Below are 19075 nucleotides of genomic sequence, written 5' to 3'. Positions count from 1 at the left end.
TTATACCATTTTCCTCTTCTTATTAGCGCCCGCCCGCGCGCGCGCACACATACATACCCCGAGAAGAAGAGAATTTTAACGTCGTAAGAAACTATCCCAAGAGACCTTAAAGATCTATCCGACGAGGAGAGTTGAACTGAAGACTGTTATTCAAGAGGGAAATGGCATAACCAATCTACCACACTTGGGTGATAGAAAGGTTATGCCATTTTCCTCTTCTTATTAGCGCGCGCACACACACACACCCCCACACCCACACACACACCCGAGAAGAAGAGAATTTTAACGTCGTAGGAAACTATCCCAAGAGACCTTAAAGATCTATCCACACACACACACACACACAGAGAGAGAGAGAGAGAGAGAGAGAGAGAGAGAGAGAGAGAGAGAGAGAGAGAGAGAGAGAGAGAGAAATGAAATGAAATGTTATATAAACGTCTTCAAAAGGCCAGAATGACCTATGAGACCAAACTGATACAAAAGTGGTGAATCTGTTACAATGTCTGGGTACCTTAGTACTAAAGTACTAAGTGTGAAAGTGTGAAAATAAATGTGAAAAACTAAATACAAAGTATTAAATAAACTTCTTAGGAGCATTCTGGGTGTCTGGCTAGAATGCTTCTAATCCTTTGTTGTAGTCTCCTCCAGTGAAGTGTGCTTCTGCATCTCGGTCGTGGTCGTCTCGATTTCCTAAGCTCTATCGCCCTGTCAATGAGGGTGCCTTTGGTATGAATGTGGGTACTCCTTTGTGCTGGCTGATGGCCTCTTGCTTCTCCTTCCACTCCTACTTCTCTCGATCCAAAGAAATCTGTGATCTGCCTCTGAGGGTGTAGTGCTCTTTGTCTTCTCATTAGATTATCCCTGTGCCGATGTAGTTCCAGGAGGTACAAGCCTAAGCATCTTTGATCTTGGTATTGCATGACTCTATCTAGAGGTCCAAAGCCTTCTTTAAATAGGCAATTGAAACGCCCACGTATCTCATAGTATACGGTGCAATTGCATATGTAGTGTAATTCTGTCTCCGGCTCCATTCCGCATAACTTGCAAATTCTGCTCTCAGGTGGGATTCCCCTAAATCTGCCAAATTCAATTTCCAGCTGGTGTGAGGATGTACGAATCTAACCAATAGCACATCTCAAACCATGAGACAGGTGGGTATCCATGTAGCTCGGGCGAATCACAAATCCATCTTCAGATAGTTGTAGAAAGTTTTCTTTGTAGTCGGCCATCTTCGTGCCCAATTCTTGTGTAGGGTCTACCCATGTCCTCTTAGTATCCAACTGTATAAGATCCCGACGGATGATTTTATTAGTCTCTGTTCGTGTAATTGCCAGTGATGGAGCCTCAAGAGAGTATTGGAAGGGGGGTAATCTTTCCATACGGAACCCGTGTCTCTGAAACCACGAGGACAGCTGCTCATACCAGCATGATGTATCCCCTTTCATTGCTAATTGTTGAGAGGATTCGAGGGCCAGTCTAGTATATCGGCAATTATTTTGTATCCCACAAACCATGTATAAAGGACACTGATCTGGTAAGAGCTTCAATTTCTATCTGAGGGGAAGCTAGTTCCGCTCTGGTAATCGCGTGTGGTACGGAGGCCTTGGTTCTAATCATTCGGGAAATCATAGATACCAAAGGTCTCTCCATTGACTTCCAATTATCCTGATCCACAGATGGTCCCCAAATCTGGACCCCATAAAGCATAGCCGAAGCCACCACAGTATCAAAGAGCCAAAGTTTTGTTCGTGGTTCCTAAAACTGCACTTGTGAACATATCCTCTCCAACCCTCCCAAGGCCGCAGAGGCTCTGGACAATCTAGCATCCACTGCTTTCTTAAGAGTAAACTTCGGTCCTGCAAATACCACACCAAGGTATGTGTATGCATCTGTGTACTCTACTGTATCCTGGCCATATGCAAATGTAGGTGCGGATCTCCTAACCCACTGCGGTGTGGTGTTAAACACCATAACTTGGTTTTACCCAAGTTTACCGACAGTCCACTATCCTCCGCGAATTTATGTAATGCATCTAGCTCCCTCTACATTCCATCCGATGATTCTGCTATCAATACAATATCATCTGCATACAACAACAAAGGGATCCATGACCCTGCAAGCTGAGCACCTCTGTCACCCTCTCTATCAATGTAATCTGATACCTCATATATGTACATACCAAATAAAGTAGGGGACAATGGGCATCCCTGCTTTACTCCAACGGTGGAATGAACAATGTCGGAATCCCCTTCTGGAGTACGTACATAACCAGTTACTGACCCGTATAAGGCCATGATCCCCCAAATAATCTCTTTGGGGACCCCTAACTCTTGCATCCTGCGCATCAATCTGGCCCTTGGTATTGTATCAAAAGCTTTCCAAAAATCCACAAAGCAACAATACATCCTTCTCCCGCTTGCTCTTCCTTCCTCAATAATGGCTCTGAGCGTAAGAATATGATCTAAAGTGGAATAACCCCTCCTGAATCCAGCTTGTCCTGTTGCCCTTATGCCCTCATTCTCTGCCCATCTACTCAATTTTTGTTCAAGAATGGATGCGTACAGTTGGGTCAATGTGTGACCTACCATAATGGTACGGTAGTTCCCGGGTATCATAGGATCCCCTGACTTGAAAATAGGTACGATAGTAGATAATTTCCAAGATTCAGGTAATCCTTCACACATGACCCGATTAAATAGATGAGCAAGGACTTTTGAAAGTAGATCCCTGGCATGGATCAGATGTTCTGCTACTAAACCATCATGATCATATGCTCTTCTTGTCTTCATCTTATCAATGGCTTTTTCACCATTTCCGTAGTAAAGAAAGTACTAGTAGCAGGGCTCTGGTAATGGAGGCTGTCCAAATACCATATATAATGATGTTATTGACCCCAAATCTCAGGAGACGTAATCGTCAGAGGCGGTGAGTGATCGTGAAATAAACGCTAGGCCTCATGTGAGTCCTGACTCAAGAAGAGCTGATATAAATCCTTCTCCAGTTTGGCTAAAAATACCCTTTTCTTGCGACGTACTATACGCCGAAGAGCAATCCGAGACTGCTTATATGTGATGATCCCAAGTGTAAGCTCTTTCTAGACCTGGGTTCTCGTCTCTCTGCATTCCTCGTCATACCAACTGTTTTGAGGCGTGTTCCGAGATCCTCTCTTCTGATCAGGTTGAGTATGTGGGTATGCCTCTTGTGCTGCTCCATGTAGTATCTCTGTTAACTGAGAAGTAATCTCCTCTACAGTATATACTGGCTCGGCTGCCCACATCCTATTATACCACATAGACTAAATCAGTCTCTGGCATGAAAGTATATCTTGTGTGTGTCTTCTTCCTTTGTACTTGAGAGGCATTGTATTGGAAGGAGATTGATAAGGTCAAGAGAGCATGTTCCACTGCAATCCCAACCGGTCTGGGTCCCACCTGAAAGTCCTCGATACTAGAAATAAAGCTTGGTGAAGTCATGACATAATCCACTGTACTGGCCCCATGCCTGTGCGGGAAGCATGTGAATCCCCCAGATAAAGGGAAATTCTCTAGACCATTAAGTATGGCCAAACCATGTATAGTTGCCATCTCCATGAGATGTCTCCCATATTCAGTGTGTTCTTTATCCTGTGAGTTTCTAGTAAGCCCTCTCTGTGATAAATCCACTTCTCTGAGCATTGCCTCAGAAGTATCATAGAATACTGCTTGAGAGTTGGCCGTTCTGGCATTAAAGTCTCCTAAGAGAACGATGTCTCCATCTCTAGAGAACTCCCATATGTCATTATTCAATATGGAGAAAGGGGACTGTCCTTTAGGTGAGGAGTAGACTGATGTACTTGGAGGGAAGTAGCATATAGCGATATATAGAAATCTACCTGTCTCGGCTCTCATTCTCACCCACATATGCCTTGCTTGCTCATCTTTCCTGATAATCTGTAGTAGTGGTTTCAGCTCCTCTTTAAATAAGACTGCTACTCCTCTTGAACCCCGGCTACCCCGCAGAGATCTCTTGTCTGGTCGACCAGCTGTTTCCCATAAATAACCCTTCACTTGTGGCATAAGCTGTCTCGGTATCTGGTGTGTCTCTGAGTAGAAAACTATGTCTGTCTCTAAAGCTGTCTTCAAAGGCACCTACATCTAGCCTATATGATCCATTACAATTCCACGCCGCTATCCGGAGCGTCGCCCCATAGGTCTCATACCGTCATGATGAGCGCTTTTCCAGAACCACTACTTTCCCTCCTCTATAAAAGGCGATTTTCCCCTTTTCTCTTGCTGCCCTGATCTCTAGCATCAACTCTTGCATGTGTGCCACTTGTGCCAATGTAAGGTCATCTCCGAGGAAAATACCGGTTTTCTTAAGAGTTGGCCTCTTCTTTAGAAATTCTTTCCTTATTTCTATATTTGGGAAGCGGAGAATAAGTGCCCTATCCTTTACGTTTCCCTTCTCATCGATTCCTTTCTTGCCCACTCTCCATGCACTTGTGTGAGTAGGCTCTGTGATGCCCATGCGTTGTAGCAGTTCCCTTCACTTCTTCATCTACATTCTCTTTGTCTTTGACTCCTGTGACGCGCACATGCAGAGCCCGATTCTTCCTTTTCTGCTCTTCCTCAATGGTCATATTAATAATGGTGGAGGTAGGTGTGGTCTCGGGCATCTGGGCCTTCCCTTTCTTCGCATCCTCAATCCATTTCTCTGCTTCATCAACCTTTTCTTGTGTCTTAAAAAGACGTTTTGCCCATGAAGATGCCGTTTTCGATTTCTGTTCATCTCCTTCCCGTAGAGCTTTCATCTGATCCTTCATGTCTCGAGCTCCTTCAGCACCGAAGGTTGGTTTTCTCCCTTCTCCTTAGTTGCAGATTTGCAAGCCGCAAGTTCTCCTTTTAGCTCCTCGATTATTGCATCTTTTTCCCCCATGTGCTTTTCCATATTTGTTCTCCATGCTTCAAAACTTGCTACTGCCTCATCGAGTTTCTTTTGCATAACGCATTCTGTTACATTTACTTCGGCCTTGATTAGGTTTCGTAGTTCCGTTTTCAAGATCTGAATTTCCTCATTCTGTATCCCCCGGATCTCTCTCCTTAGTTCTCTCATCATGTCTCCATACATGGAGTTCCTGTAGCTCTCAGCGCTCGCGTGCATTTCCTTCCTGATGTCATCCCTCATATAGTTTAGCTCTGATTTGAGCATCACCTGGACCTTCTCCATCATTAGCTTGTTATGTATCCTAGAGGTTTTCCCAACTCGTAAGGATCCTGGTGACAGTACAGTATCTTTGTTTCTCCGTTTAAATGTAGCTGTTGTTTTTTTTGGGGTGGTGTAGCTATCTACACCCGGCCCTTCCCCTTCGGTAGGCGGATCCATCGAACCCGAGCCACAAATGTGGGGTAGGGTACTAGGGTGAGGGACTGAGAATAGGGCAAAACTTAAGAGTTTAACTTAAAACTTAAAAGTCTTTAAACTTTAACGTAGGAGGTATGAGGCTCCTCTACGCGTAGATAAATGCAAAAGAAGGGGGGTGCCGGGGCGTGTGGGCACGCGTAGAAAGTCTTTCTACGCGTAGAGGAGCTTGCAGAACTGCTCCTGCTCGCCTTTTGACTTGCACTAACTTCAGGCCTGCGCGGTTTTCAGCACCTGCGTGCCACTGAAACCTTCGCGAGCTGGCTGTCCAGAGCATTCTGCGCACACTCTTCGCAACAGGCGGCCATCAGCGCTGTACAGAGAATTGAGGGTGACTACGCAGGGGCAAAACCACAGCGCTGAGGGCTTTCTGCAAGAAAATCGCGCAAAGCTCATGCAGGTCAAGACGCTCAGTTCGCGTAGGCAGGAGGGGTCGTGCAGGCAGGTCAGGTCGCGTAGCTCAGTTCCCGCTGTATTTTGGATAACACCTTCACTTTCTATGAGGCAATTGAATGGGCTGGTCAGACAGAAAAGCCTAAAGCATGCATGCTTCTTGATTATGAGAAGGCTTAGGATATAGTAGATTGGGTTTCTTGGAGGGCCCTATTCAGAGGATGGGTTGCCTCTTGCGGTGGATCAGGTGTATCTGCTTGATACCGTACTACTTCTTGTGGTCATGATTATAGGCCACATTGGACGATGCTTTCATCGGTCTTGTTCAATTCGACAAGGATGTCCCCTGGTACCCTGCTTCTTTCTGTTTTTTGCTGAGCCCATGTCTCTATTCTTGTGCAGTAGAACACCACAATTAAGAGGGCTTGCTATGCCTTTTGCGGACTCGCCAGCTTTGCTTGATCAAGAGTATGCAGATGATACTATGCTCTATGTCAGATATGACACACCCACTCTGGACAGTCTACGGGATGCTCTTGCGGCTTTTTGCTTGGCCATCGGTGCTCTAATCAATTGGCACAAGTCCTTTGGTTTTCTTGTAGGAGTGGATGCGGATTGTCAATGGGACCTGCAGGATAATTTCACTTGGCTACCTAGAGGGCAGACTTGTAGATATTTGGGTTCCCATGTGAGCATTGATGTGTCAGTTGAGCAGCAGTTTGCGCCTGCGCTGCAGTCTATCAGGAAGAAACTTTGCCATTGGTCATCCTTGCATTTATCTCTAGCTTGCAGAGCCCTTGTGGTGAATCAAGTTCTTCTTGCGACGGCTCGGTTCACCACACCTTGCATGACTCTTCACTCAGGCATCATGGCGCGGTTGAAATGCCTTCTGTGCTACTATTGTGGGGAGGCCTAGATGGCTCTATAGACACTCAACAACGAGTCCATTGGGACACAATCATGATGCCTAGAGAGGAGGGAGGACTGGGGATTATTGATCCAGAGATGCAAAGCAAGACATTGCTTGTGAAGCTGATAATTCGCGGATTGTTTCCAGGGGCAGAGCTTTGGAAACAATTTTTACACAATGTTTTGTCACATACATCTCCTTGTTTTGGCTCTCTAGATACTACAGGTGTTTGGTGCCCAACCATTAGATTCATCTTTACAGATGCGCCCTTGGATACGTCTCATTTGTCATCATATGTGCTGCTTGCTACGAATTTGGAAGGAGTTACGTCTTGCTTTGATTCGCCACCCGCCTTCATGTGTTTAGGAGGTAGCGAGGCGGCCCCTGGTATGGAATGCATACGTGACAGATTCAGAAGGCCGCTAGTTAGCCGAGAGGACATACATTGACTCGGCTAGATGGGATGATGGGCCAGCAGGCTCTTTACACCGTTGGTCAGAAGCTTCCTTGGTTGGGGCACAGGCGATTAGAGCCACCTACGAGATCCGTTGAGGGGTTGTTGCTTGTATGAGAGAGATTGATGAGGCTATTCCACCTGATTGGCACGCCCTCATCGGGGGACAATCTCTTTACCTTCTCATCACAGATGGTGGGTGTATTTCGATCCTCACTCGGGAGATCCGATTGTTGCTCAGCAGGAGAATCTCGTCTTTAGCATTGCAGAGACAAGCCATCATGGATGTCACATCAGACTCGAGTTTCACGGTGAGGTCTCACCTGATCAACAATTGATTGCTCATTGGCAGCCTGTTAGAGTGGTAGGCTCTTTCCAGAGGAGGTCCTGTACCCAGCTTTCACTACTGAGGAGGGACCACTTTGGAGACTGTGGATTTGGCAAGGAAAGCCACTTGTCAGTTGGAGTGGGATCTTGGTGAGTGGTAGTGGCCTTCGTTGAGCCATGATGGAGCCCCTCTATCCTTTTTTGAGTACTCTGTTTCACTTGGGATGCAGACTCGGCACCCTCCTCGTCGTCCACGCCAATCAGAGGTTTGGCAGGATCAGCGCATCCTTCCGCCTTCCAAAGACAGTTCTGGTCATGCATTTTGACCCTTTGGGTCAGCCGCAAGATATGTTGCTCTGGGTGACTCCGGATGTAGTCGCGGGATGCCTGATCTCCCGCATCTTGCGGGTAAATTCTTCAAGAGAGTCCAAAGAACTGAAGTCTCACTCCAGTCTGAAGATCCAAGCAATGAACCTGTCCAAGAAGATATCCAAGATCCTCTCCCTAAGTCCATGTAGATGCTCCTGTGTAAGCAAGTGATTGGACGTGTCGAGGTCAAGTGGTAAGTGTCTGTCCACCCAAGATGGTGGTGTCTTCTCTGGGAATGTCGGAATCCCATATGCCATGAGCATGGCCATATCTCGTGTGAACTCCTCTGATGAGTGCATAGGTGTGTCCATAGCAAACCAGAAGTCACCATCCCCTCTAAAGTGCGCAACCTCCGAATGATGACTGGAATGAATGGAACTCCCAAGGATCGTACGCCCATGTATGATCAAGCCAATGTCGAAGATATTGTGTACTGCAGTAGTAACTGAGAGACCGCACGGACCACCACAGGAGGGTGTCTCAGGAGGGTGTCTTGGCAGGAGGTAATTAGACTACAGAGGGAGGTGCTCATCGGTATTATCACACATAGACAGTCACGGATTATCTTTCGCCGCCTATTGCGACAAAAGAAAAGGGCTTATATATCTCAGTTAGAGCGGGATTAGCTATTTATGAGTCAGGACTCAGGTGAGGCATGGAGGCTATTGGGATACTTCCCGAATCCCTACGACGTTAAAATTCTCTTTTTCTTCTTCCTCTTCTCCCTTCTCCCGCCCCCTCCCCCCCTTTTTTCCTCCTTTGTTTTCCTTTCTGTTTGGATTGTTTGTTCCGCTCCCTTTTGCGTGTTCTTGGCTTGTAGGCTGGGTATGCGTGCATGTGTGTATTTGTTGTCTGTTTTTTTGGTTTCTTGATTTTCTTGCTATAGGCTGTGTGAGTGGTTGTGCGTGTCTATGTCTATGTGAGGGAATTACTTTCTTTTTTGTTTTTTGGTTTTTGCTGGTGTTTCTCGTATCCGGGTTGGGTGGGTGAGTGGGAGTGTGTGTGGCTGTGAGTTGGTCTGTGTGCTTGGGCGTGAGTTTATTTGTTTCGTTTCGTTTGCTTTATTTACTGTTTGGTCCTTTGTTTTTTGTTTTTCTGGGGGATGGCTGCAATGGTTATCTTCAATGTGTTGATACCTCCCTACGAAGGTGGCTTGGTTGCTTTGGACGGGGCATTCATTGATGGTGCTTCCTTCTTCCTCCCTATGTGGTGGTTGCTTTGCAGACTTCGATGTGGACCTTGTTGGCCTCCTCGTTCAGTGGTGCTTTTTATCTGCTAGCTGGTGGTCACCTGGCGGTCTTCTCAATTTCTTCTTGGCACTTCGCTGGTGGTTTTTTCGTTCTCTTGGATGGGCACCTTTTGTGCAGCAGTTTTGGTTATCCTCCTCAGCCTCTTCCTGCCCATCCTTCACCCTCGTGTTCAGTGGTTGCTTCTCAACACATCGCCTTGGGCCTCTTTAAACACGCCCCATACTTTCCTTGGGTGGTTCCCTCTTCACAACAGCTTGGAAGTGCCCATCTTTCAGAGGTTTTGGTGGGTACTCTCTCCTCTCCTCCTCTGCTGTAGTTGCGAGGGCACTTTTTACCCTCATTGGGAGTGCTTTTTTCCTCTAGCACGTTTATAATTGAGTCGGTTTTTATTGTTTGGTCTATGGCCTTCGTAATTCCCTACGGGCATTGTTGTAATAGTTTTTACTTTCCCTTCGGTTCGGCACCATTTTGGTTACTCCAAGGGGGGTACCCGGTAAAGTAATAGAATGTTAGCTATGCTTTTCTTTAAAAAAAAAAAAACATGTACACACTATCTATAGCTGGTCTTTCAGGGTGTGTAACCACTTGATCAGCGTCTAGGTGCTCACTGGCAGCCTATTTGAGTAGTGGGTTCTCGCTTGTCTTGATCCAGTTTCCCCACAGAGGAGGCAGCTCTCTTGAGATTATGGAGTTGGGATGGAGTCCCCTTGGCAGAGTTGGTCTTGGATCTTGGTGAGTGGCAGTGGCCTTCTAAGTAGACTGATGGGTAGCTAATCTCTTTCTTTGAGTACACTGTTCGCATCGGGTGGTGGATCCTTCTGAGGGAGGAGCACGCTTGTCACAAAAGTAAAAGAAGAGGGGAGAGAAAGGATCATCAAGTGATGACGTGGCACCTATGTAAGAAGTGAAGTGGGCAGCTGAAAACGCGTGGATTTTGTGCTGAAAGGATCAGAGCTTTTGGGCATAGAGTCTGTCAGCAGTTGCTTTTGGATGCAAGACCAGCTTTTTGTGTCTGATGCTTTTCAGCCAAGGGCCTTTAAAAATAGTATGTTGTTTGCTTATCAGAGTTGGCATTCATGATGGGTATGTAATGTGGGGGGCGGTTGTATGGTTATTTCGATTTCTGGTTCACACACTCTGTTTGAGGGTTCTCATACAGATCTGGTCTTCATGCTCACATGTTCGGGTTACAATCAAGGCACTTTTTATATGCGCGTATGCCCTATCAACTACCTCATTTTTGTGCTAATTTTTCTGATTTAATGCTTCTTTTAGTGCTAGGCTTCATTATGGCCGAGTCTGCCCTTGATGTCGAGAGTCATGACAGAAACTTAATACGCTGAACTTTGTATTGGTGTATGCTCGTGTGTGTTGTGTGTTGTGTGTTGTGTTTGGAGATATGTTAGTACCTAGTTCTACACCCACTATTGGGCACTGATGACGTTAGTGGGAATGTCGTGGTATTTAGTCAATACTATGCAAAATGGAGTTGATGGTTATATTGTCTTGTGGGTGACTACCATGAGTCTATACCTTGCACTTTCCTTTAGGGGTGAATCCGGGCTTATCCCAAATTCATCTAGGTATATAAGAATTGCTGTGTTCACATTTTGGTTTCACAGCCTTCCCTAACATCTACCACCTTGACAGCTCTTTGCTCAAGCTCTCTGGTCAGAATTGTTGCACTCTCTTTCGGGGCCAGTATGCGTCATCTCTGTACACAGTTCCTGGACAGCCGTCCCTTCCCAACCCCCCCGATACATGCCCCCACAATGTGCTTTTTTCACCGCTGAGATGGTGAGGAAGGCCATTGACAGGATGAGGACTGGGAGAGCATATGATCATGATGGCTTAGTGGCTGAGCATTTCATGCATGCCAGAGATCTACTAGCAAAGCTCCTAGCAGTTATGTTTAACCTTGCCGTGTATGAGGGCTTGCCTGAAACTTGGAGCCTATCTACTATTGTACCTATCTTCAAGTCAGGAGACCCTATGGAGCCTGGGAATTATCGCACTATCATGATGGGACACCATTGGCACGGTTGTACGCAACCATTCTTGACCAACAGCTGAGTAGATGGGCAGAGAGGGAAGGGATACGCGCAGCCGGGCAGGCAGGATTCAGGAGAGGTTTTTCTTCTCTTGACCATATCTTGACACTCCGAGCCATCATTGAGGAGGGCAGATCACATGGGAGATGGATCTATTGCAGTTTTGTGGACTTCCGCAAAGCATTTGACACAGTACCCAGAGCTAGATTGATGCGCAGATTACAGGAGATGGGAGTACCCACAGAGCTCATTTGGGGGGTCATGGCACTGTACAGGTCGGTAGTGGGGCATGTATGCACCTCAGAGGGCCTATCTACAGCGGTTCATTCCAGTATTGGGGTGAAGCAAGTTGCCCGCTCTCTCCTACTCTGTTTGGTATGTATGTGGATGAGGTTTTTGACTACATTGAGAGAGATGGTGATAGAGGTGCACAACTGGCAGGAACATGGATCCCACTATTGTTATATGCTGATGATATTGTGTTGATCTCCGACTCTCCAGAGGGGATGCAACGTCACTTGGATGCTTTGCATAGCTTTGCTCATGAAAGTGGTTTGTCTGTCAACCTTGGTAAAACCAAGGTCATGGTATTTAATACCACCCCACAGTGGATCAGGAGGTCAGCGTATGCATTCACATACGGCCAGGAGACATTGGAGTATACAGATGCTTACACCTAGCTTGGAGTTGTTTTTAGTGGACCAACATTTTTATTGAGAAGAGCACCAGAGACTAGATTGACCAGAGCCCATGCAGCATTGGGTAGATTGGAGAGGATGTGTTCACATGTTTAGTTTCAAGAGCCTCGGACGAAGCTCTGGCTCTTTGACACCCTGGTGGCTTCTGCATTGCTCTATGGAGCTGAGATTTGGGGACCTTCATTGGACCATCATGGGAGGACAGGTCACACTGATGGATGGGGGGACATGGAGAAGCCACTAGTCTCTATGATCTCACTGCTCATTAGAGCCAAGGCTTCAGTACCACGTGCCATTATACGAGTAGAGCTAGCTGCCCCCCCACTAGTGGTTGAGGTGCTCACCAGATCTGTCTCCTTCATACACCGCATCTGGGAACTTCCCAGAAACAGATATGCCCGCTTTGCACTTGAGTCCTCTCGAAAGTTAGCCATGCAGGGAGATACAACATGCTGGTATGGGTAGATGACATCATGGTTTCAGGCGCATGGGTTCAGCATAGATAGACTGCCCCCCTTCCAGTACTCACTGGATGCACCCTCTTTGACTCTCACACAGTCAGAGATCACGAGGCTCATCCGCCAGGACCCGACTCAGCTAGACACCAGGAGGACATGGATACAGCCAACATAGGAGCTGGGCACGAAGATGGCTTTCTACAGAGAGCATCTTCCCCAGCTTACGGAGGACGGTTTTGTGACGAGACCTAGATACATGGACACCCGCTTGTCTCATGGGATACAATGTGCTATTGGCTAGAGCCTCCTTTGAGCCGACGCCCACTTTGGGTATGGCAGTCCTACCGGACATCCGGTGGACGGGGGCCTTTTTCTACCAGGCGAAAATCCTGGAGTACCTGGGCAAGATTCAAAGCCTCCTTTGAGCCGACGCCCACTTTGGGTATGGCAGTCCTACCGGACATCCGCTGGACGGGGGCCTTTTTCTACCAGGCGAAAATCCTGGAGTACCTGGGCAAGATTCAGCACGGTCTGTGAGTTACAAGGGTTTGGTCCTTAAGTGCATCACTGAATTCGTTTGGTGATTTCCCGACGCTACCCTCGGGTGGCGTGACTAACAAGGGAACATGGACTGACTACCATGGCATGAAAAGACTTTTTACTCCCCCGAGGGGGAAACTTGCTTCCATTCCCCGTTGACATGCCACGATACGGCATGGAGGCGCTTTTCCCCTTGTCGGCAAGTCTGCAAGATAACTTGTCTTTGACTCGTTTGCGTGCACGCGAAGCAAAGGCAGTTTCTTGTTGGCTTGCCGGCTCTAGCCCAAAAAAGTAAAAAAGTAAAAAATGCTATTGGCTAGATACGCACATCTTCACACCAGCTGCGGATTGAGACTCGGAGATACAGCAGAGTACCAATAGAGGCCAGGACATGCCTCCTATGTGACCTGGAACCTGAGACAGAGTTGCACTATACATGCCACTGCCCTGTCTAGTATGAGATAGTGGCCGCTTCCACTTCTTGTTCAGAGAGGGCTTTGGACCACTCTCCAGAGTCATGCGGTACGAGGATCAGAGATGCTTGGGTCTGTTTTTGCTCGAGCTGCGCAGACACAGAGAGAGCCTGATGAGAGGAGAGGCCAGCCAGTCTCAGAGACGGATCACAGACTTATTTAGATAAATAAGCAGACACTGGACACCCGTAGGAGCTACTACCACAAGAGAGCTCGCCGCCTCACACCAGAGGCACACTGATCGACCGAGCGACCGAGCTAGGGAGATCCAGACGCCCACGATTGCGGAGGACTACACAGCATCAATGGAGGCTGCATCAGAGGATTCGGATCACTTTGGCCCGACATGCACGACGCCCGGTCATGCTATTGACCATGGAGGAGATTGATGAGATCCGCCAGCGACCGATGCTGGATCTTTTGTGATCTGTGATTTAGCATTTTATTCTGTCATTTTTGTTACTCTGACTTTGTATTAGATCCACCACATTGTAACTTTCTGGTCTCATAGGTCATTCTGGCCTTCTGAAGACGTTAATATAACATTTCATTTCATTTCATTTCATTGGGATACATTGGCAGGCTCCTTCGGGGCAGCGGAGCGGTGTAGACACTCTCTTCTTCAGCTATGAGTATGTTATTCAGTCTGCATCAGGGACACATCACTTGGCATTATGCACCTGCTCGGTGGTTCATACTGCATTCTTCCTATATGCCGCCATGATGTATAGCTAGCACTCATACTGTACTCCTCCAGTTTGTACCCCCTCTGGGAGATAGGCCCATTGAGCATCCTCAGAGGTCTCTTGTACACAGTATATAGCTCCCATTTTCGGCAAAAAAATAAAACAAGTGTACACCTCTCTCACGTGGCCTCAGGTGCACTGTTTCTCAGCTATGTTATTCAATGTAAGAGCTTCATCTTCAGACAGATGAGCATTAAGGATTAGACTCAGCAGCACATGTTAGCCTCGTCAGTTTGGGCCAGAGACAGAGGAGCATTACATGGGCAGATGCCGAGTGCATTATGAATACAGCGATGACTTTATTGTCTCTTCTGAGCGGTTCCAGATGCCTTATTATTCTGATGGATTTAAGCTTTCTAGAAGGCCTTCATCACCATAGAGGAATATAGGGGCAGATAGTATATTGAGGGACCTGACACAATCACCAGTTGGAGGTTTTTTGGTCATAATGCAGTGTTTCCAAAAGATGCTACCAAGCTACTGGAGGTGTCAACCTAGAGTAAGCAACATTTGACCAAGTTTCAATGCACCCATCCACAGGTTGCATTATTTAGCTCAAGGTCACTTCAACAGCTATCATGGGAGGAGTTGAACTTCCATCTCCATAGCCAATCTTGCCCCCTTTATTGTACGGCTCACTAGCTTTGTGACATATTATACGTGGATTCTACACTTTGGAATTTACCTTTTTATCCATCATGAACTCACAACGCAGCTCACATAAGAGATAGTGCTTTAACTTTTACCCTCATAGATCTATTACGCCTCTGGAAAACTATTCATGTGAAATTCTTCCTTGTTTTTGTCTTTCCCATTGTACTTTCATGGTGGTAAATTTTCTGTATTCTTGCTCTTTTTACAGGCAGTAATTGCTTTGAAAAAGGGAGCTTACTTACTGAAATACGGACGCAGAGGGAAGCCTAAGTTTTGTCCCTTTAGACTTTCAAATGTGAGTACATGTGTTAAAAAGCCTGTTATGCTTGAAAACCAAAATACTCAGTTTGTGTAATATTTTTCTAGTTTCAGCAGCTAAACCCCAGCCAGTTGCGTTGCAGGATGAGGCATCCCTGATTTGGTACTCTGGAAAAGAAGAGAAACAACTAAAGCTTAGTTCGGTATCTAGCATCATACCAGGACAACGAACAGTAAGTTTTTCAAACGTCTAATTACCTTCATGCTTTAATCGGTGAGATGTTTGTATAGATTGTGTGTTAATGCTATGCCCAACTATGGATTTCTCTAAGAGCAAGAATTTGCGTCGTCAATGCTTTAGGCCATTTTTCAGCGACACCCTCGTCCAGAAAAAGAGTATCAGTCTTTTTCATTGATTTGTGAGGATCGCTCACTTGATCTGGTAAAACTTTCTCCCCAAGGTACAACAATGTATGTATGAACAAAGCATGTTCTATTATACGTAAGTTTATATTAGAACGTTGATGCTATGGTGTAAATCTGCTGTCTGATTTTCAAACAGATTTGTAAGGACAAAGAAGAAGCAGAAGTGTGGTTCACTGGATTACGGGCTCGAATTTCTGCAGGTCAAACTAGGAGGTGGTTAAGGCGGGACGAAGCAGCATCATCTGATGCCTACAGCCCAGTAGGATACACCCTAAAGACTTCTTCTCTGAGTTCTCCTTTTGGAAGTACTGAAAATTTAAGCCAGGTGAACCGTATATGCTGTTTGCGCTGTTTAATTACTTTCCACTACTATACTTGCACACTATAAGTCACAAAGTATGAATGCAGACTGTTGGAGATACGCAATGTAGCCCAACTGCATACAGTTCCCCACCTCGAGCAACAATGGGAAAGCCTTTTCCAGAGGATGATATGCGGAATTTGGGAATGAAGACTTTCTTCGATTCAAATTACCTCAATGGCTCTGTGCATTCAGTTGGGTCCGATATAGGCTCAGACAGTGTCCACTCCCAAATGCGTGGATCATCAACGGATGTTTTTAGAGTCAGTATGTCCAGTGCTGTGAGTTCATCAAGTCAGGGCTCAGGACAGGATGATGCAGATGCCTTGGGGGATGTCTACATGTGGGGTGAGGGAGTTGGTGATGGAATTTTAGGTGGTGGCACCCTTAAAGTGGGTCAAAGCCTTGGAGCAAAAGTGGATGCTGTCTTGCCAAAGGCTCTGGAGTCAGCAGTTGTATTAGATGTGCAGCAGGTGGCCTGTGGTGGCAGACATGCTGCACTGGTTTCCAAGCAAGGTGAAGTCTTCTGCTGGGGTGAAGAATCTGGAGGGCGGCTTGGGCATGGCATTGATGCCGATGTGGCACATCCTCAATTTGTTGAGGCACTCTCAAGCACCAATATTGAATTTGTTGCTTGTGGTGAGTACCACTCTTGTGCGGTATCTTTATCTGGCGAACTATTCACATGGGGTGATGGGACCCATAATGTTGGTCTACTAGGCCATGGTAATGATGTGGGCCACTGGCTACCTAAAAGATTAAATAGTCCCCTTGAGGGGTTGCGCATTGCTTCAGTTTCCTGTGGCCCTTGGCATACAGCATTGGTAACATCCTCTGGCCAGCTTTTCACTTTTGGTGATGGAACCTTTGGAGTGCTTGGTCACGGTGACAAAAGTAGCACCTGGATTCCACGGGAAGTTGACTCTTTGAAGGGTTTGAGAACTGTAAGAGTTGCTTGTGGTGTGTGGCATTCAGCTGCAGTGGTAGAAGTAATGGTAGGATCAAGTAGTTCCAGTAATTGCTCATCAGGAAAACTTTTTACCTGGGGTGATGGAGACAAAGGTCGCCTTGGTCATGGGGATAAAGAACAGAAGCTGGTCCCAACATGTGTAGCAGCCCTTGTAGAACACAATTTTCGTAATGTGGCTTGTGGGCACAGTGTTACAGTGGGGCTCACTCTCTCTGGTCAGGTTTTTACGATGGGTAGCACAGTTTATGGACAGCTAGGAGATCCTCATGCAGACGGGAAGGTACCCAAGCGTGTGGAGGGTAAACTTCGTGATGCATTTGTGGAGGAAGTTGCTTGTGGTGCTTTCCACCTTGCTGTATTGACCTCAAAAGGAGAGGTGTTGACGTGGGGAAAAGGAGCTAATGGCAGGCTGGGGCATGGAGATTTTGAAGACCGAAAAGTTCCCACTTTAGTTGAGGCTCTCAAAGACAAGCAAGTTAGAAGTATCGCTTGTGGCACAAGTATCACCGCAGCTATCTGTCTTCATAAATGGGTATCAGGAGCCGATCATTCTGTATGCTCAGGCTGCAAACAGCCCTTTGGATTTACTCGAAAACGCCATAATTGCTATAACTGTGGGCTTGTTTACTGCCATTCTTGCAGCTCCAAGAAGGCACTGAAAGCATCAATGGCCCCGAATCCGAGCAAGCCCTACCGTGTGTGTGACACGTGCTATATGAAGCTGAAAAAAGCAGCCAACAGTAGCCTGATCTCTAATACAGGCTCAGTGAATAAAAGAATAACCAGCACAAGGCCCCCGATTGATAACAGAGAGAGACGAGACAAGTGGGATTCAAAATTACCAAGGTCTCAGCCACCTGTTTCCAAGTTAACTGCTCTTGAACAGTTCAAGCTCAATGAATACACTTCGTATTCCAAAAAGAACAGAAGGTCTGATTCAACGAGTAGCCGAGTTTCACCCATTAGAAGTGGACCATCCCAACAATTTGCTTATAGTCAACCAAGAAGGCAAATTTCTGCATCAGTTCCACAGTCGAGAATAGTGTCTAGGGCAACATCTCCTATAGCTTCAAGAAGATCGAGTCCGCCTCGTTCAACTACACCAACACCTACTTTCGTGGGCCTGGCATCGCCAAGGAAAGGAGAAGGTGATATAATGAGGACGAACGAAAGTCTTGCAAATGAAGTTGCAAAATTAAGGTCACAGGTAGGGAACGTTCTATTCACTTGCATTGCCACACTCTGATTAACCTACTTCTAGAGCTTTATCGGGCACTTCTTTTTGTTTACTGGTGTTTAAGTTTGTGAATTGCTTGTGACCAAGAGCGAATGAATGCATTAACAACTTTTTTTTTTTGGATCGTAGCTTATATAATAGGTTGCAAGGAGGTCGAGCAGTATGCTTTAGATTCCACAATGTATTTTTTGTGTATCTGAATTGCTTTTGTCAACTTCTAATAGGAAATTTTTAGTATTACTTTTGCCCCGCATAGCTTAATGGTGCCTACAAATGAATCGGCACACTTTTAGGTATGGGGATGTAGTTTTTCCATTTAAAGGATCAGTGACATTCACTTTCTGGCTGGCTTAAATTGAATAATAACAGGAAGCCATGTACACTGTTCGACGTATTTTGTACATACATCTTCTTTGAATGTCTTTTAATGCAGCTGCAATGCGATATAAAATGTGTTTTATCTGTCTGCAACCAGGAAACCGTGAAATGCGAAAACTTCTGGGTGAATGTTTTGTTTTGCTGTTTTTGAATGGCTACTTCTCTTCGTGTTCTTGCGACCGCTGTTTTAGGAAAAATTTTCAGTCATGTGTTCAATCTGTAAATATCGATTCTAGACACATTGCCACGTTTTTTCCACTTTGAAGAAACATTACCTTTCTCAAATAGGATCCATGCACTGGGTTTGTTGATTATTCAATAGTAGCGAAAGCCTTTCATCATTTAAGACCGAATTTAGGTAATCCAACTCTATGTGGCATGACATGGAAGGTGCTACGAAAAGCACATAAACAACTGAATTACGCGAAACAAATAAATTGATCTGGTGATTTCTCTCTCTCCCCCCGCCTATTTTGTTTCAGCTTCAGTTTTTCAGGTTTTGTACTCTCTGTACTCAGACAGTAGATCAGATTCACCAATTGTAACTTTTTGCTCTCTTGAAGACGTTAATATAACATTTCATTTCATTTCATTTCTGTGTGGTGTGTGTGTGTGTGGAGATCTGGAGAGAAACAATTTCAGGGACAGATTACTGATTTCTTCACACCAGACACCGGACAGCAGAGGAGCAGCCACCACTGAGGAGATCTGGAGAGAGACAATCC

At 46.1% G+C, this 19075-nt stretch overlaps 1 protein-coding gene across 1 annotated transcript in view; it reads left to right on the top strand.

Moving 5' to 3' along the window:
- The window catches only part of LOC147454233 (PH, RCC1 and FYVE domains-containing protein 1-like), a 78539-nt gene that overhangs the window by 35230 nt on the left and 24234 nt on the right, over positions 1–19075 (top strand). Inside the window, exons 2-6 of the mRNA XM_086516243.1 lie at positions 14929–15015; positions 15122–15211; positions 15340–15420; positions 15541–15729; positions 15813–17942. Of these exons, the coding sequence (XP_086372369.1) occupies positions 14929–15015; positions 15122–15211; positions 15340–15420; positions 15541–15729; positions 15813–17942 (2577 nt within the window). The remainder of the gene's footprint in view (positions 1–14928; positions 15016–15121; positions 15212–15339; positions 15421–15540; positions 15730–15812; positions 17943–19075) is intronic.

Source organism: Adiantum capillus-veneris, chromosome 7, assembly GCF_014529385.1.
Source record: "Adiantum capillus-veneris isolate H3 chromosome 7, ASM1452938v2, whole genome shotgun sequence".
In the NCBI taxonomy this organism is placed as follows: Eukaryota; Viridiplantae; Streptophyta; class Polypodiopsida; order Polypodiales; family Pteridaceae; genus Adiantum; species Adiantum capillus-veneris.
This window is presented reverse-complemented; position numbering and strand designations above follow the sequence as displayed.